General features: G+C 33.3%; 2 protein-coding genes across 4 annotated transcripts in view; one reads left to right on the top strand and one right to left on the bottom strand.

The window, feature by feature from the left end:
- LOC136038602 (anoctamin-10-like) overlaps positions 1–16032 on the bottom strand; it is a 206980-nt gene that overhangs the window by 91476 nt on the left and 99472 nt on the right. The gene's annotated exons all lie outside the window — the stretch shown is intronic.
- On the top strand, positions 11468–12013 carry LOC136038604 (ubiquitin-conjugating enzyme E2-17 kDa-like). Its single transcript, XM_065721814.1, has one exon. It carries the CDS (start codon positions 11468–11470, stop codon positions 11939–11941), a length of 474 nt encoding a protein of 157 aa, XP_065577886.1. The 3' UTR covers positions 11942–12013.

The following is a 16032-nucleotide window of genomic DNA, read 5'->3' as shown; positions in this document are numbered from 1 at the left end:
CCTGAATCACAAAAGCCGTAGAATAAATAGTTGAAATTACTAAAAATACTTTAGTGTAAAGAGCTAGGTATCATAAGGAGGTGAGCCCCTTATATGGGTAATAATTTCTGTTTGTTTTAAGTTTTATTGCTGTTCCTTACTTCCAACTGAAAAAGCTTTTTCACATTTATTTTTTAATTTTTTTTTAAATAATGCTAGTAAATCCTGATCTCCCTTCATGGAAGTTTTCTTCTCCCATGACAAATTCTCGATGGAAACTTCCCCCAGCATATCCCCCTCTTCTCAACCCCTCCCCCCAACCAAAAAAATCCTCCTGAAAACGCCTGTATACTTCCCAATAACCAATACTATATGTAAGCACAGGTCAAAGTTTGTAACTTGTTGCCCCTCCCACGGGGACTGTGGGGAGTAAGTCGTCCCCAAAGACATACTTATAAGGTTTTTCGACTACGCTGAATAAAATGGCTATCTCAGAATTTTGATCCGTTGACTTTGGGAAAATAATTGGCGTGGGAGGGGGCCTAGGTGCCCTCCAATTTTTTGGTCACTTAAAAAGGGCACTAGAACTTTTCATTTCCGTTAGAATGAGCCCTCTTGCAACATTCTAGGACAACTGGGTCGATACGATCACCCCTGGGAAAAAAAAAAAAATAAATAAAAAAAATAAAATAAACACGCATCCGTGATCTGCCTTCTGGCAAAAAATGCAAAATTCCACATTTTTGTAGATAGGAGCTCGAAACTTCTACAATAGGGTTCTCTGATACGCTGAATCTGATGGTGTGATTTTCGTTAAGATTCTATGACTTTTAGGGGGTGTTTCCCCCTATTTTCTAAAATAACGCAAATTTTCTCAGGCTCGTAACTTTTGATGGGTAAGACTAAACTTGATGAAACTTATATATTTAAAACCAGCATTAAAATGCGATTCTTTTGATATAGCTATTGGTATCAAAATTCAATTTTTTAGAGTTTTGGTTACTATTGAGCCGGGTCGCTCCTTACTACAGTTCGTTACCACGAACTGTTTGATATATATATATATATATATACTAGCTGTTGGGGTGGCGCGAAGCGCCACCCCAATACCTAGTTGGTGGGGCGCTTCGCGCCCCCCAAGCCCCCCCGCGCGCGTAAGTCGTTACGCGCCATATTAGTTACGCGCCATTGTAGTTGTGTCCCTGTGTCCCACCTGTGAATATAGATAGATTTATATATGTGTTTCAAACTACGTAAAAATTGCGAATATACAACATTTTTGGCTTTCCCACTACTGGAAGCTTTCCGTTTCCAATTGCCAGCAATTGATCTGAAAATGTTTGACCAGAATCATCGTTTTGCAATCGGACACGCATATTTGTAGTTAATTTTAATATTTTTACGTGTGCCCATAAATTAGAATTTTTCAGGCAAGCATTCATTTCGTCTGCAGGATTTAAACTACGTAAAAATTGCGAATATACAACATTCTTGGCTTTTCCATTGTCTGTGCATATACAAAGCCGTATGCACTAATAATGACGTCATATGCAAACGCTCTTTTTACAAACAAACAAACATGCATACACACAACTCGTTTTTATATAGATAGATAGATAGATGGATACAATACAAATTAACTGCGTAAAACTTACGAATATACAACATTCTTCGCTGTCCAATTGTCGCTGCATATAAATAGATTGTCAGGTTTACCGACCCTCGAACATGCAACGTACAATTGTCCATGGGAAAAACAATCAGTATTAAGATCTATACCACATTTTTCTAATGATTGACCTTGAGCTTTGTTAATGGTGATTGCAAATGCTAATCGAATTGGGAATTGCAATCTTTTAAATTGAAAAGGCAGATCCGTTGGAATCATGGGAAATCGAGGAATAAGAACAGCCTTACCCTCAAAATGCCCTGTCAAGATTGTCGCCTTTATTAGGCTTTCCATTGTTTTTTTTACGGCAAGTCGCGTGCCATTGCAAAGCTTTGGTGGGTCGCCTATTTTTAGTTGTAGCACGTGTGGTGGAAACCCTGAAAGATATATGGAATTTAAAAATTCAGATGGATAATTAACCGCTTCATTTGGTTCCAAAACTGTGTCGACTGACTTGCAAAGGACTGCCTGGTCTCGAATCTTGGTCAAAACAATATTGTTGATTTCGTGGACGTCTATATTTTTGGGTGCGAGAATCGCTCTTTCACTTAGCCATTTATTATTTTTATAATTTTTTAGAATATTCGGAAATACTTTTTCAATCAATTCATTTTTGGACGTCACTAAACTACAGAAATCAGCAGGTAGTTGTATACGTCCTGAAATTGAGTCTATCGTATCATAAATGTCTTTTTGTTCCGACGTTAACTTGTAAATGTTATTTTGTACATACGACAATAGATCACTCGTACTGTAACTTTGTTCACGATCCAATTCTACACATGTCGAAACAGCAGCGATACGGTTAGGTGAAGGCATTCCCAAATCCTGAAGAGGTTTGTTTGCCATACGTACGCACAAATCTTCTATAATAACTAAAAGCCATTTATTATTTTTATAATTTTTTAGAATATTCGGAAATACTTTTTCAATCAATTCATTTTTGGACGTCACTAAACTACAGAAATCAGCAGGTAGTTGTATACGTCCTGAAATTGAGTCTATCGTATCATAAATGTCTTTTTGTTCCGACGTTAACTTGTAAATGTTATTTTGTACATACGACAATAGATCACTCGTACTGTAACTTTGTTCACGATCCAATTCTACACATGTCGAAACAGCAGCGATACGGTTAGGTGAAGGCATTCCCAAATCCTGAAGAGGTTTGTTTGCCATACGTACGCACAAATCTTCTATAATAACTAAAGTGTCGTTATAAATTTCTGATGTAAAATCAAAAGTCATTTCTGACGTCTCTAACTGTTTTCGATGGAGTATATCTTCGGACATTTTTGACTTATATTTTTCCCATAACTCTGTAGGAGCTGATGGAGAGCAAGTGTACGAATTTGACTTGGGGTTGACGTTTCGCACGCGTCATTGATGCAGTTATCCCAGTGTTGGTCATTCTCCAATAAATTCAGAGCTTGGCATGCACTACGGTAAGTGTCATGTATAGTACCGTTTACAGTTCTCAAATACTCAAAGGATGTCGGACCGGGTACATTCACCAAAAGCAGGCGTAGAAAGAAGCATTTATGTTGATTGGGGTGAACGGTGTAGAGTCTTCCTATCGTGGTATCTTTGAAGATGGTAGGTTGGCCGTAAACCCACTGGTTATCTACTTCGATGGTGGTACCGTTGCCATTGTAGGTTTTTCAGTCATTTTACAATTAGAAATTTCTCTTTCAACGGTCTTCTTACAATTAAAAATTTGTCTTTGAACGATATTCTTAAATACCCTTGTCCTGGTCGTCATTTATATTCCCTGTGTCCCGGTCGTCATTTGTGTCCCGGTATCCCAGTCTGTAATTTCTCTTTTTTCTTTTTTCAGTTTTCTTTTTCTTCTTTATTTTTCAGCTTCACTATGAAATACATATCGCCGAACCTTTGTTTTTTTAACTAAAATCTGGTAGTCATTGATGACCTTTTCCAAGTCAAAATCCCAAACCCAATCATCATCGCTATCATTTTCAGTTTTAATATGTTTTGACTCTCGCTGTCCAGGTGGATCTTCATCTAACTGCACGGTTTTGCGTTCTTTAGCCTCAAGCCTGTTTCCTTGCTGTTCTTTTGATTCCTCGGCACGCTTTCTTTTCTGACTTTCTCTATCAGCAGCAAGTTTTTTGGCATAGACTCTTTGAGCATCTTCATCAGTCATTGTAAACTTAAACATTAATAGAATTCTACGCGAACATATGTCTTATATAACTTGAATGACGTCACCTTCAAAGCAAAAATGATGGCAACTAATTTCATGACGTCAGCCGAAACATGACGTCACCTGATCCACAGATCCACAGATCCACACACAGACAACTTATTTTTATATATATAGATATATATATATATATATCTATCTATATATATAAAAATAAGTTGTCTGTCTGTGGATGTGTGGATGGATGTGTGGATGGATGTGTCAGGTGACGTCACCTGAAAAAACTGGATTAGGTGACGTCAAAACTGAAAAAACTAAAAAAAGGCAAAAACTACAAAAAAAACTAAAAACTAATAAAAAAAATAAAAAAGCTAAAAAACTAAAAAAACTATAAAGGTAAAAACCAATAAAAAACTAAAAAAAAAACTGAAAAAACTAAAAAAAGGCAAAAACTACAAAAAAAAACTAAAAACTAATAAAAAAAGTAAAAAAGCTAAAAAACTAAAAAAACTAAAAAAACTAAAAAAAGGTAAAAAACTAAAAAAATAAAAAATAAAAAAAAACTAAAAAAAAGGAAAAAACTGAAAAATAAGCTAAAATAAAGGTAAAAACCAATAAAAAACTAAAAAAAAAAAGGAAAAAACTAATAAATGACGACACTCAAAGAGAAAGCGACCAGGACAAAAAACTAAAAAAAAAGGCAAAAACTACAAAAAAACTAAAAACTAATAAAAAAAATAAAAAAGCTAAAAAACTAAAAAAACTAAAAAAAGGTAAAAAACTAAAAAAACTAAAAACTAAAAAAAAACTAAAAAAGGTAAAAACTAAAAGAACTAAAAAAGAAAAAAATAAATGACGACACTCAAAGAGAAAGCGACCAGGACAAAAGGAATGTTCGATTAGCAATCAACAAAGCACCGGGACACAGGGAGTATAAATGACGACCAGGACACAAGTAAAAAAAAAAATTAACAAAACTAAAAAGAAGGTAAAAACTACAAAAAAACTAAAAAGAAAAAAAAACTAAAAACTAATAAAAAAACTAAAAAATCTAAAAATCTAAATAAACTAAAAAAGAAAAAAAAAGGAAAAAAATAAAGGAGAAAAACAAAACTAAAAAACGAATGTATATACAGACCGGTACACCGGGATACAAATGACGACCGGGACACAGGGAATATAAATAACGACCGGGACACAGGGACACAACTACAACGGGGACACCGGGGGAAACAGGGGGATATAAATGACGACCGGGACAAAAAAACTAAAAAGAAATAAAAACTAAAAACTAATAAAAAAAACTAAAAAATCTAAAAATCTAAATAAGCTAAAAAAGAAAAAAAAAGGAAAAAAATAAAGGAGAAAAACAAAACTAAAAAACGAATGTATATACAGACCGGGACACCGGGATACAAATGATGACCGGGACGCGGGACACAGGGAATATAAATGACGACCGGGACACAGGGACACAACTACAACGGGGACACCGGGGGAAACAGGGGGATAACCTGACAATCTATTTATATGCAAAGACAATGGGACAGCAAAGAATGTTGTATATTCGCAAGTTTTACGTAGTTAAAACCATATATATATATATATATCTATATTCACAGGTGGGACATAGGGACACAACTACAATGGCGCGTAACTATTATGGCGCGTAACGACTTACGCGCGCGGGGGGGCTTGGGGGGGGGCGCGAAGCGCCCCCACCAACTAGGTGTTGGGGTGGCGCGAAGCGCCACCCCAACAGCTAGTATATATATATATATATATATATATATATATATATATATATATATATATATATATATATATATATATATATATATACATTTTCTAGCTGTTGGGGTGGCACTTCGCGCCACCCCAACACCTAGTTGGTGGAGCGCTTCGCGCCCCCCCCCCCCCCCCGCGCGTAAGTCGTTACGCGCCAGCTAGTATATATATATATGTATTACTAGCTGTTGGGGTGGCGCTTCGCGCCACCCCAACACCTAGTTGGTGGGGGCGCTTCGCGCCCCCCCCAAGCCCCCCCGCGCGCGTAAGTCGTTACGCGCCATATTAGTTACGCGCCATTGTAGTTGTGTCCCTATGTCCCACCTGTGAATATAGATAGATAGATATATATATATATATATATATATATATTTATATATATATATATATATATATATATATATATATATATATATATATATATATATATATATATATATATATATATATATATATATATATATATATATATATATATATATTTATATATATATATATATATATATATATATATATATATATTTATATATATATATATATATATATATATATATATATATATATATATATGTTTTTAACTACGTAAAACTTGCAAATATACAACATTCTTTGCTGTCCCATTGTCTGTGCATATAAATAGATTGTCAGGTTTACAGACTCTTGAACATGCAACATATAATGGTCAATGGAAAACAATCCGTATTCAGATCTATACCTCATGATTCTAATGATTGCCCTTGAGCTTTGTTGATGGTGATTGCTAATCGACCATTCCCTGAGTCGCCATCGTCATTTATATATCCCCCTGTGCACCCCGGCGTCCCCTTTGTAGTTATGTCCCTGTGTCCCGGTCGTCATTTATATTCCCTGTGTCCCGGTCGTCATTCGTGTCCCGGTGTTCCAGTCTGTGATTTCTCTTTGAGTGTCCCGGGCGTCATTTATATTCCTTGTGTCCCGGTGTCCCGGTCGTCATTTATATCCCCCTGTGCCCCCGGCGTCCATATTGTAGTTGTGTCCCTGTGTCCCGGTCGTCATTTATATTCCCTGTGTCCCGGTCGTCATTTGTATCCCGGTGTCCCGGTCTGTATATACATTCGTTTTTTAGTTTTGTTTTTCTCCTTTATTTTTTTCCTTTTTTCTTTTTTTTCTTTTTTAGTTTATTTAGATTTTTAGATTTTTTAGTTTTTTTATTAGTTTTTAGTTTTTTTGTAGTTTTTACCATTTTTTTAGTTTTTTTAGTTTTTTTTTTTACTTATGTCCTGGTCGTCATTTATACTCCCTGTGTCCCGGTCGTCATTTGTGTCTCGGTGCTTTGTTGATTGCTAATTTATATTATACTTATATTTATATTTTTTATATTTATTAATATTTTTTAAGTTTACTTTTTCTCTTATTTTTCAGTTTTTTCCTTTTTTTTAGTTTTTTCTTTTTTAGTTTTTAGTTTTTTTTTTGTTTTTTACCTTTTTTTAGTTTTTTTAGTTTTTTTTAGTTTTTTAGCTTTTTTAGTTTTTTTATTAGTTTTTAGTTTTTTTTTAGTTTTTGCCTTTTTTTAGTTTTTTCAGTTTTTTTTAGTTTTTAGTTTTTTACCTTTTTTTAGTTTTTTTTAGTTTTTTAGCTTTTTTAGTTTTTTTCTTTTTAGTTTTTTTTGTAGTTTTTACCTTTTTTAGTTTTTTTTCTTCTTTTGTATTAGTGTGAAATAATTCAGACGTCATATGCGGACAAACACGACGTCACTCGACAGACAGACAGACAGACATAACCCACAAACAACTTATTTTTATATATATTTATTCATATTTTTTTAGTTTTCTTTTTCTCTTTTATTTTTCAGTTTTTTCCTTTTTTTTTAGTTTTTTTCTTTTTTAATTTTTAGTTTTTTTTTAGTTTTTTACCTTTTTTTAGTTTTTTTTAGTTTTTTTAGTTTTTTAGCTTTTTTAGCCCCCCCCCCGCGCGTAAGTCGTTACGCGCCAGCTAGTATATATATATATGTATTACTAGCTGTTGGGGTGGCGCTTCGCGCCACCCCAACACCTAGTTGGTGGGGGCGCTTCGCGCCCCCCCCAAGCCCCCCCCGCGCGCGTAAGTCGTTACGCGCCATATTAGTTACGCGCCATTGTAGTTGTGTCCCTATGTCCCACCTGTGAATATAGATAGATAGATATATATATATATATATATATATATATATATATATATATTATATATATACTAGCTGTTGGGGTGGCGCTTCGCGCCACCCCAACACCTAGTATATATATATATATATATATATATATATATATATATATATATATATTTATATATATATATATATATATATATATATATATTTATATATATATATATATATATATATATATATATATATATATATATGTTTTTAACTACGTAAAACTTGCAAATATACAACATTCTTTGCTGTCCCATTGTCTGTGCATATAAATAGATTGTCAGGTTTACAGACTCTTGAACATGCAACATATAATGGTCAATGGAAAACAATCCGTATTCAGATCTATACCTCATGATTCTAATGATTGCCCTTGAGCTTTGTTGATGGTGATTGCTAATCGACCATTCCCTGAGTCGCCATCGTCATTTATATATCCCCCTGTGCACCCCGGCGTCCCCTTTGTAGTTATGTCCCTGTGTCCCGGTCGTCATTTATATTCCCTGTGTCCCGGTCGTCATTCGTGTCCCGGTGTTCCAGTCTGTGATTTCTCTTTGAGTGTCCCGGGCGTCATTTATATTCCTTGTGTCCCGGTGTCCCGGTCGTCATTTATATCCCCCTGTGCCCCCGGCGTCCATATTGTAGTTGTGTCCCTGTGTCCCGGTCGTCATTTATATTCCCTGTGTCCCGGTCGTCATTTGTATCCCGGTGTCCCGGTCTGTATATACATTCGTTTTTTAGTTTTGTTTTTCTCCTTTATTTTTTTCCTTTTTTCTTTTTTTTCTTTTTTAGTTTATTTAGATTTTTAGATTTTTTAGTTTTTTTATTAGTTTTTAGTTTTTTTGTAGTTTTTACCATTTTTTTAGTTTTTTTAGTTTTTTTTTTTACTTATGTCCTGGTCGTCATTTATACTCCCTGTGTCCCGGTCGTCATTTGTGTCTCGGTGCTTTGTTGATTGCTAATTTATATTATACTTATATTTATATTTTTTATATTTATTAATATTTTTTAAGTTTACTTTTTCTCTTATTTTTCAGTTTTTTCCTTTTTTTTAGTTTTTTCTTTTTTAGTTTTTAGTTTTTTTTTTGTTTTTTACCTTTTTTTAGTTTTTTTAGTTTTTTTAGTTTTTTAGCTTTTTTAGTTTTTTTATTAGTTTTTAGTTTTTTTTTAGTTTTTGCCTTTTTTTAGTTTTTTCAGTTTTTTTTAGTTTTTAGTTTTTTACCTTTTTTTAGTTTTTTTTAGTTTTTTAGCTTTTTTAGTTTTTTTCTTTTTAGTTTTTTTTGTAGTTTTTACCTTTTTTAGTTTTTTTTCTTCTTTTGTATTAGTGTGAAATAATTCAGACGTCATATGCGGACAAACACGACGTCACTCGACAGACAGACAGACAGACATAACCCACAAACAACTTATTTTTATATATATTTATTCATATTTTTTTAGTTTTCTTTTTCTCTTTTATTTTTCAGTTTTTTCCTTTTTTTTTAGTTTTTTTCTTTTTTAATTTTTAGTTTTTTTTTAGTTTTTTACCTTTTTTTAGTTTTTTTTAGTTTTTTTAGTTTTTTAGCTTTTTTAGCTTTTTTAGTTTTTTTATTAGTTTTTATTTTTTTTGTAGTTTTTGCCTTTTTTTATTTTTTTCAGTTTTTTTTTAGTTATTAGATTTTTACCTTTTTTTAGTTTTTTTTAGTTTTTTAGCTTTTTTAGTTTTTTTTTCTTTTTAGTTTTTTTTCGTAGTTTTTACCTTTTTTAGTTTTTTTCTTCTTTTGTATTAGTGTGAAATAATTCAGACGTCATATGCGGACAAACATGACGTCACCTGATCCATCCACAGATCCACACACAGACAACTTATTTTTATATATATTTATATCCCCCTGTGCCCCCCGGCGTCCCCATTGTAGTTGTGTCCCTGTGTCCCGGTCGTCATTTATATTCCCTGTGTCCCGGTCGTCATTTGTATCCCGGTGTCCCGGTCTGTATATACATTCGTTTTTTAGTTTTGTTTTTCTCCTTTATTTTTTTCCTTTTTTCTTTTTTTTCTTTTTTAGTTTATTTAGATTTTTAGATTTTTTAGTTTTTTTATTAGTTTTTAGTTTTTTTGTAGTTTTTACCATTTTTTTAGTTTTTTTAGTTTTTTTTTTACTTATGTCCTGGTCGTCATTTATACTCCCTGTGACCCGGTCGTCATTTGTGTCTCGGTGCTTTGTTGATTGCTAATTTATATTATATTTATATTTATATTTTTTATATTTATTAATATTTTTTTAGTTTTCTTTTTCTCTTATTTTTCAGTTTTTTCCTTTTTTTTAGTTTTTTCTTTTTTAGTTTTTAGTTTTTTTTTGTTTTTTACCTTTTTTTGGTTTTTTTGGTTTTTTTAGTTTTTTAGCTTTTTTAGTTTTTTTATTAGTTTTTAGTTTTTTTTAGTTTTTGCCTTTTTTTAGTTTTTTCAGTTTTTTTTAGTTTTTAGTTTTTTACCTTTTTTTAGTTTTTTTAGTTTTTTAGCTTTTTTAGTTTTTTTTCTTTTTAGTTTTTTTTGTAGTTTTTACCTTTTTTAGTTTTTTTTCTTCTTTTGTATTAGTGTGAAATAATTCAGATGTCATATGCGGACAAACACGACGTCACTCGACAGACAGACAGACAGACATAACCCACAAACAACTTATTTTTATATATATTTATTCATATTTTTTTAGTTTTCTTTTTCTCTTTTATTTTTCAGTTTTTTCCTTTTTTTTAGTTTTTTTCTTTTTTAGTTTTTAGTTTTTTTTAGTTTTTTACCTTTTTTTAGTTTTTTTTAGTTTTTTTAGTTTTTTAGCTTTTTTAGTTTTTTTATTAGTTTTTATTTTTTTGTAGTTTTTGCCTTTTTTTTATTTTTTTCAGTTTTTTTTTAGTTATTAGATTTTTACCTTTTTTTAGTTTTTTTTAGTTTTTTAGCTTTTTTAGTTTTTTTTTCTTTTTAGTTTTTTTTTGTAGTTTTTACCTTTTTTAGTTTTTTTCTTCTTTTGTATTAGTGTGAAATAATTCAGACGTCATATCCGGACAAACATGACGTCACCTGATCCATCCACAGATCCACACACAGACAACTTATTTTTATATATATAGATATACTCTTCTGGGTCGGAAAAAAAAGCACGAAGAGTTATAACCTATGCACGATTCGCAGAGTTCAGCTGTGTTCAGACTGCAGGTATTAATTTTATGCATGACAAATCAGAATAAAGATTTATGGCACAACATTTTGAAATTCAAAAAGTGAAAGCTTGGAACATACATATAACTATGCAATAATTATGTATTTTTTTTTTCAGATTATTATGTATGTTTTATCTCTCAATAGTCTTTTTTTTCTGAAAATTGGCATGCTAGCATTTTCTGGCTTGTTCGTTATTTTTGCGGGAAAGGTCGTATCGAACCTATGGTCTTTATCAGAAAAGGACTCGTTTGAACGGATGATGTCAGGACATCATACAAAATTCCCATTTTTTACAGGGTTTTGGAGTTATAACAATGGCTAATTTTCCCAGATCAGTATATGAGAAAGCGCAAAAGAATCGTTCTGATCTATTGGAGCGTGTAAAATCAACTAAAAAAATAGAAATGAAAAGAAGGATGAAAACAAATTTAGATGTATGAAATTTGGTACCAGCTACAAATTTCTGAAACTTGACAACTACCTTAACAGAAGTCATAAAAGGGAATGTCCACTCCTGCGAGAAGAAGACTAATGACAGATTTAAAACGGCTACAAGAAGATCCACCAGATTCTGTAAGTGGTGCGCCCACTGAAAATGACATAATGATATGGAATGCTGTTATATCTGGACCATACGAAACCCTACATGAAGGTGAAATATTCGAACTAACACTTGAATTTACTGAAGAATATCCAAATGAACCGCCAACTGTAAAGTTTGTTTCAGAAATGTTTCACCCTAATATCTATAATAACGGAAAGATCTGTTTAGATATTTTGCGGGACAGATGGAGTCCAGCTTATGATGTACCAGCAATACTCGTTTCTATTCAGTCATTGCTGAGTGATCCAAACCCAGACTCAGCCGCAAACTCGTTTGCCGCTCAGCTATACAAAAGAAACAGAAGAGAGTATGAAAAGCGAGTTAGAGCCACTGCTAACAGACCTGGACCGACTAATTCAAGCTTAAATTCTTAGGTGTTTTCTTTTAACCCTCTAAACCTCTTACACTGGGCTAGAGCAACATCTCTCCAAGTCGCTTTTTCGTACTTTTAAGGCTAATGGTCTTAATTTGTGTCCAATGCTATTTCTCCTATGATAGAAAATCATGAATAACTTCTGCGATTTTGGTGATTTTGAACTGATTTTTTTTTTGATGACTCTCGAGTTAAAAAGGAAAAAAATGTTGGTTTCACTTTTTCTGTATATGCTTTACCTATTGTGCAAAAAAAAGAAATCAAGTTATTTTAGTTTGGTGAATAAAAATTTAGTGGATGGGAAATGACAGTAGATTTTTTTTTTAGTTCATCCTGCCAGTATTTAAAAAAAAATGTTGGTTGCAGAATTGTTATATTTTTATTTTTAACGGTGCAAAAAATTATTTTTAATTTTCAACATTTTTCTTGCTAGAAGGTATGAAGTTGGCTCCAGAGGGTAGAATTTTGGATCATATGTAGATTTTATGATCTACAACCATTACAGAAAATTTCTGATGTCTATCATAAATAGTTTGAAAGCAAAATCAGAAAAATACAATTTCAAAATGTGCTTACTTTTTACTTATTTTACCCCTGTTTCCGGCTTAATAGCGTTGTTCATCAGCCAATAGAAAAAAAGGCGGGATTCTTATCCAATTTTAGGCATTACGCCTCCAAGGCATTGTGTCTCTGATTAGTTGACTTGTCAACTGAAGTCAATAAGACATTTGAGATATGAGGAAGAAAATTATCAACAAAAGGTGGCTGTATTTAAAATACCGGTAAGTAAAAATTACATATACAAGTTTCATTGCCTCTTGTCCATTAAATAAAAAAAAACAAGTTTTTTTTAACTGCATGTAAGGAGCGACATTAAAACGAACAAAAATTATTCCGTTTATGAAAGGGGGTAGTCCCTCAATGTCCCGCTCTCTACGCTAAAGTTTGACTCTTTCTCACAACTATACTTTTTAAAACAATAAGAAACTTTAGCGTAAAGAGCGAGGCGTTGAGGAGGGGACTACCCCTTTCATATACGGAATAATTTCTGTTCGTTTTAAGTTTTAATGACGCTCCTTACTTGAAGTTAAAAAAAACTGTTTTTTTTATGTAATTTCTGAACGTTTTTAAATTAATGCATGTTTTGATTTGGCTAACCGCACAACGAAATTTGCATATCTTTTTTTGTCTAAATGGCTTTCTCATATTTTCGTTCTGACGATTTTGAAGAAAATGGGGTGGGGGAGGAGGTCTAGTTGCCCTCCAATTTTTGGTAACTTATAAAAGCACCTAGAACTTTGTATATTTGTATTACATATATGAGGGGGTTTGCCCTTTCGTCAATACCTCGCTCTTTACACTAAAGCTTAAATTTTCTCCCGGTTCTTTAAGAATGACCCTAGAATCACCAAGTCCGTAGAATATATAGTTGAAATTACTTTAACGGTAAGAGCGAGGTATTTAGGAGGAGATGAACCCCTCATATGCGTAATAATTTCTGTTCGTTTTATGTTTTAATGCTGCTCCTTACTTTCAGTTGAAAAACTTCTTCATTATTATTTTTTCAGTGTTTTTTTTAATAATGCTAGAAAATCCTATGCCCCTTCATTGAATTTCTTTTCCCCCGTGACAAATTCCTCTAAGTAAAGATCCTTCAACGTAGCTCCCTCCCCTCTACCCCCCCCCCCCTCAGCCAAAACCCCTCAACCGTTGACTTTTAATTAAAAGGAATAGTTGTGGGAAAAGTCAAGTCATGGCCAATTGTAGAAAAAGCCAAGACAGATTGTCCAATTAAGTGGGCATCAGGTCAAGGTAAACACTGATCAAAATTTATAACTTGTAGCCCCTCACCCGGGAACTATGGGGGAGTAAGTCGTCCCCAAAGACATCTTATTATGTTTTTTGACTATGCTTAAGAAAATGGCTATCTCAAAATTTTGATCTGTTGACTTTGAGAAAAAAAATGAAAGTGGGAGGAGGCCTAGGTGCCCTCCAATTTTTGGTCGCTTAAAAAGGGCACCGGAACTTTTTATTTTCATTAAAATGAGCCCTCTTGCGACACCCTAGGACCAATGGGTCGATACAATCACCCCTGGGAAAAAGAAAACAAAAAACAAATAAACACGCACCCTTGATCAGTCTTCTGGCAAAACAATTCTATGACTTTTAGGGCGTGTTTCCCCCTTTTTTCCAAAATAAGACAAATTTTCTCAGGCTCTTATCTTTTGATGGGTAGGACTAAATTTAATTAAAATCCGATTCTTTTGACGTATTTATTAGTATCAAAATTTCGTTTTTTAGACTTTCGTTTACTATTGAGCCGGGTCGCTGTTTTGTTTTTCTATGGTTCTTTTCATTTTTTTTAGAAAGGTGCTGCTTGGAGAACAAGATAAAGATAATTTGTCAAATGGATCGAAAATTTCAGAAGAATTTTCAGCAAATCCTCTCATAGACGATTCAAATAAATTGGGAAACGGTAGTGGTTCTTACGGTGTTGATTGCCCCGATACGAATACTGAGATAGACTTATCTGGAATTCCAGATGGAAACTGCATTGTGAATCTAAGGTATTTCCTTGCTGAAGTAATTTCAGCATTCAGACACAAAATCAGTTGCGATCACGGAAAATTGATTATAAAGCAATTAGAAAAGAAAGGCCTGAAAACTGAACTGAAAGTTAAGTGTAATAAGTGTAACTGGGAAAAGAGGATTAAAGGTGAACCAGAATGTCCAGCAACAAGCGTAAAAGAATATCTTTCAAGTTTTACGGACCAGACACAGGTTGCTTTTTCCGAAAAAAAATCAAGTCTTAAAGGCTGCTTGAATTCGAAGGCTGTTTGGGGAGCCATGGGTAGTGGAGGAGGGTATTCTACACTGTGTGAATTCTTCGGGGTGCTTGGAGTGAAACCAATGTCACGAATAGTTTATTCCCGTATTGAAAGGCAGCTTGGTAATGCTTGGATGAATAGTTTATCGGAAATTTTGCTAGAAAATGGACGAGAGGCCTTAAAATCAGCCATTCATGATGATAGGTATAAGGAGGACTCATACTGGACAAAAGTGATATGTGATGGAGGCTGGAATAAGCGTAGCAAAGGACACGATTATTCGGCCAAAGGATGTGTTGCAGTTATCATAGATGCATTTACGAAAAAACTGTTATATGTTGGCATAAAAAATAAATACTGTTATATATGTTTTTCTTCTGCAAACGCCAAAGTAATTCCCAAAGATCATTTCTGCTTTCTGAATTATAACGGAAATTCAAGGAGCATGGAAACAGATATTCTAGTTGAAGGCTTCGTTCCAGTGAGGAGATGCACGGATTACAGTTTTTAGAGTTTATCGGTGACGGTGATTCCAGTGTTTTTTATAAGCTAAAACAAAGTGTTTCCTACGGTTCCAACATACGGAAACATGAATGTGCAAATCACGTCACAAAAAACTATACAGCCCATCTATATAATTTGTGCAAAAATAAAAAAGGTTTGTACACAAAATGTCTTCCCCGAGGAATTATCCAGCAACTGACAAAAAATTTAAGGGGTGCGATAAAAATAAATTCTGAAAATAATGGAACAGCAGAAGAATTGAAAATCTTGTTAAAAAGAGGTCCGTACCATGTTTTCGGAAACCACACAAAATGTGATTCTGGATGTCCTAAGATTGCTGAATTGACCGTGAATAGTAAAATAGAAGATCGGTGGAATAATTTTCCCCTGCACGTGTTTGAAGATGTTATGACAGAGGTCGATATTGTGTGTCGAAAAGCAGAGCAGCTTCGAAATGACGCAACTGCAAACTTAGCTGAAAGCTACATGTCAGTTGTTGCTAAATTCATCGGAGGAAAGCAAATAAGCCGGTCTAAACGAGGTTCATATCATGCAAGAGTTCATGGAGCAAGTCTTGCTTATAATTCAGGTCCAAAATGGCATCAATTAGCTTGGAAAAATATTTTTGGGCTTAGTCCTTCTAGCGTAACAAAAAAATATTGTAATAAAACGGCTAAACTCCGTGTAATATCTAAACGTAATTTGACCAGTTATTATAGTGCTCTTGGAGGAAAACACGTTGCTAAGTTAAAAAATAGAA

The sequence above is a fragment of the Artemia franciscana genome, chromosome 18 (genome assembly GCF_032884065.1).
Source record: "Artemia franciscana chromosome 18, ASM3288406v1, whole genome shotgun sequence".
NCBI classification, from domain to species: domain Eukaryota; kingdom Metazoa; phylum Arthropoda; class Branchiopoda; order Anostraca; family Artemiidae; genus Artemia; species Artemia franciscana.
The sequence above is the reverse complement of the archived record's forward strand: the minus strand, read 5'-3'. Positions and strand labels throughout refer to the sequence as shown.

Coding starts and splice junctions, on each gene's coding strand:
- LOC136038604 (XM_065721814.1), top strand. CDS start 11,468: ATGTCCACTCCTGCGAGAAGAAGACTAATGACAGATTTAAAACGGCTA.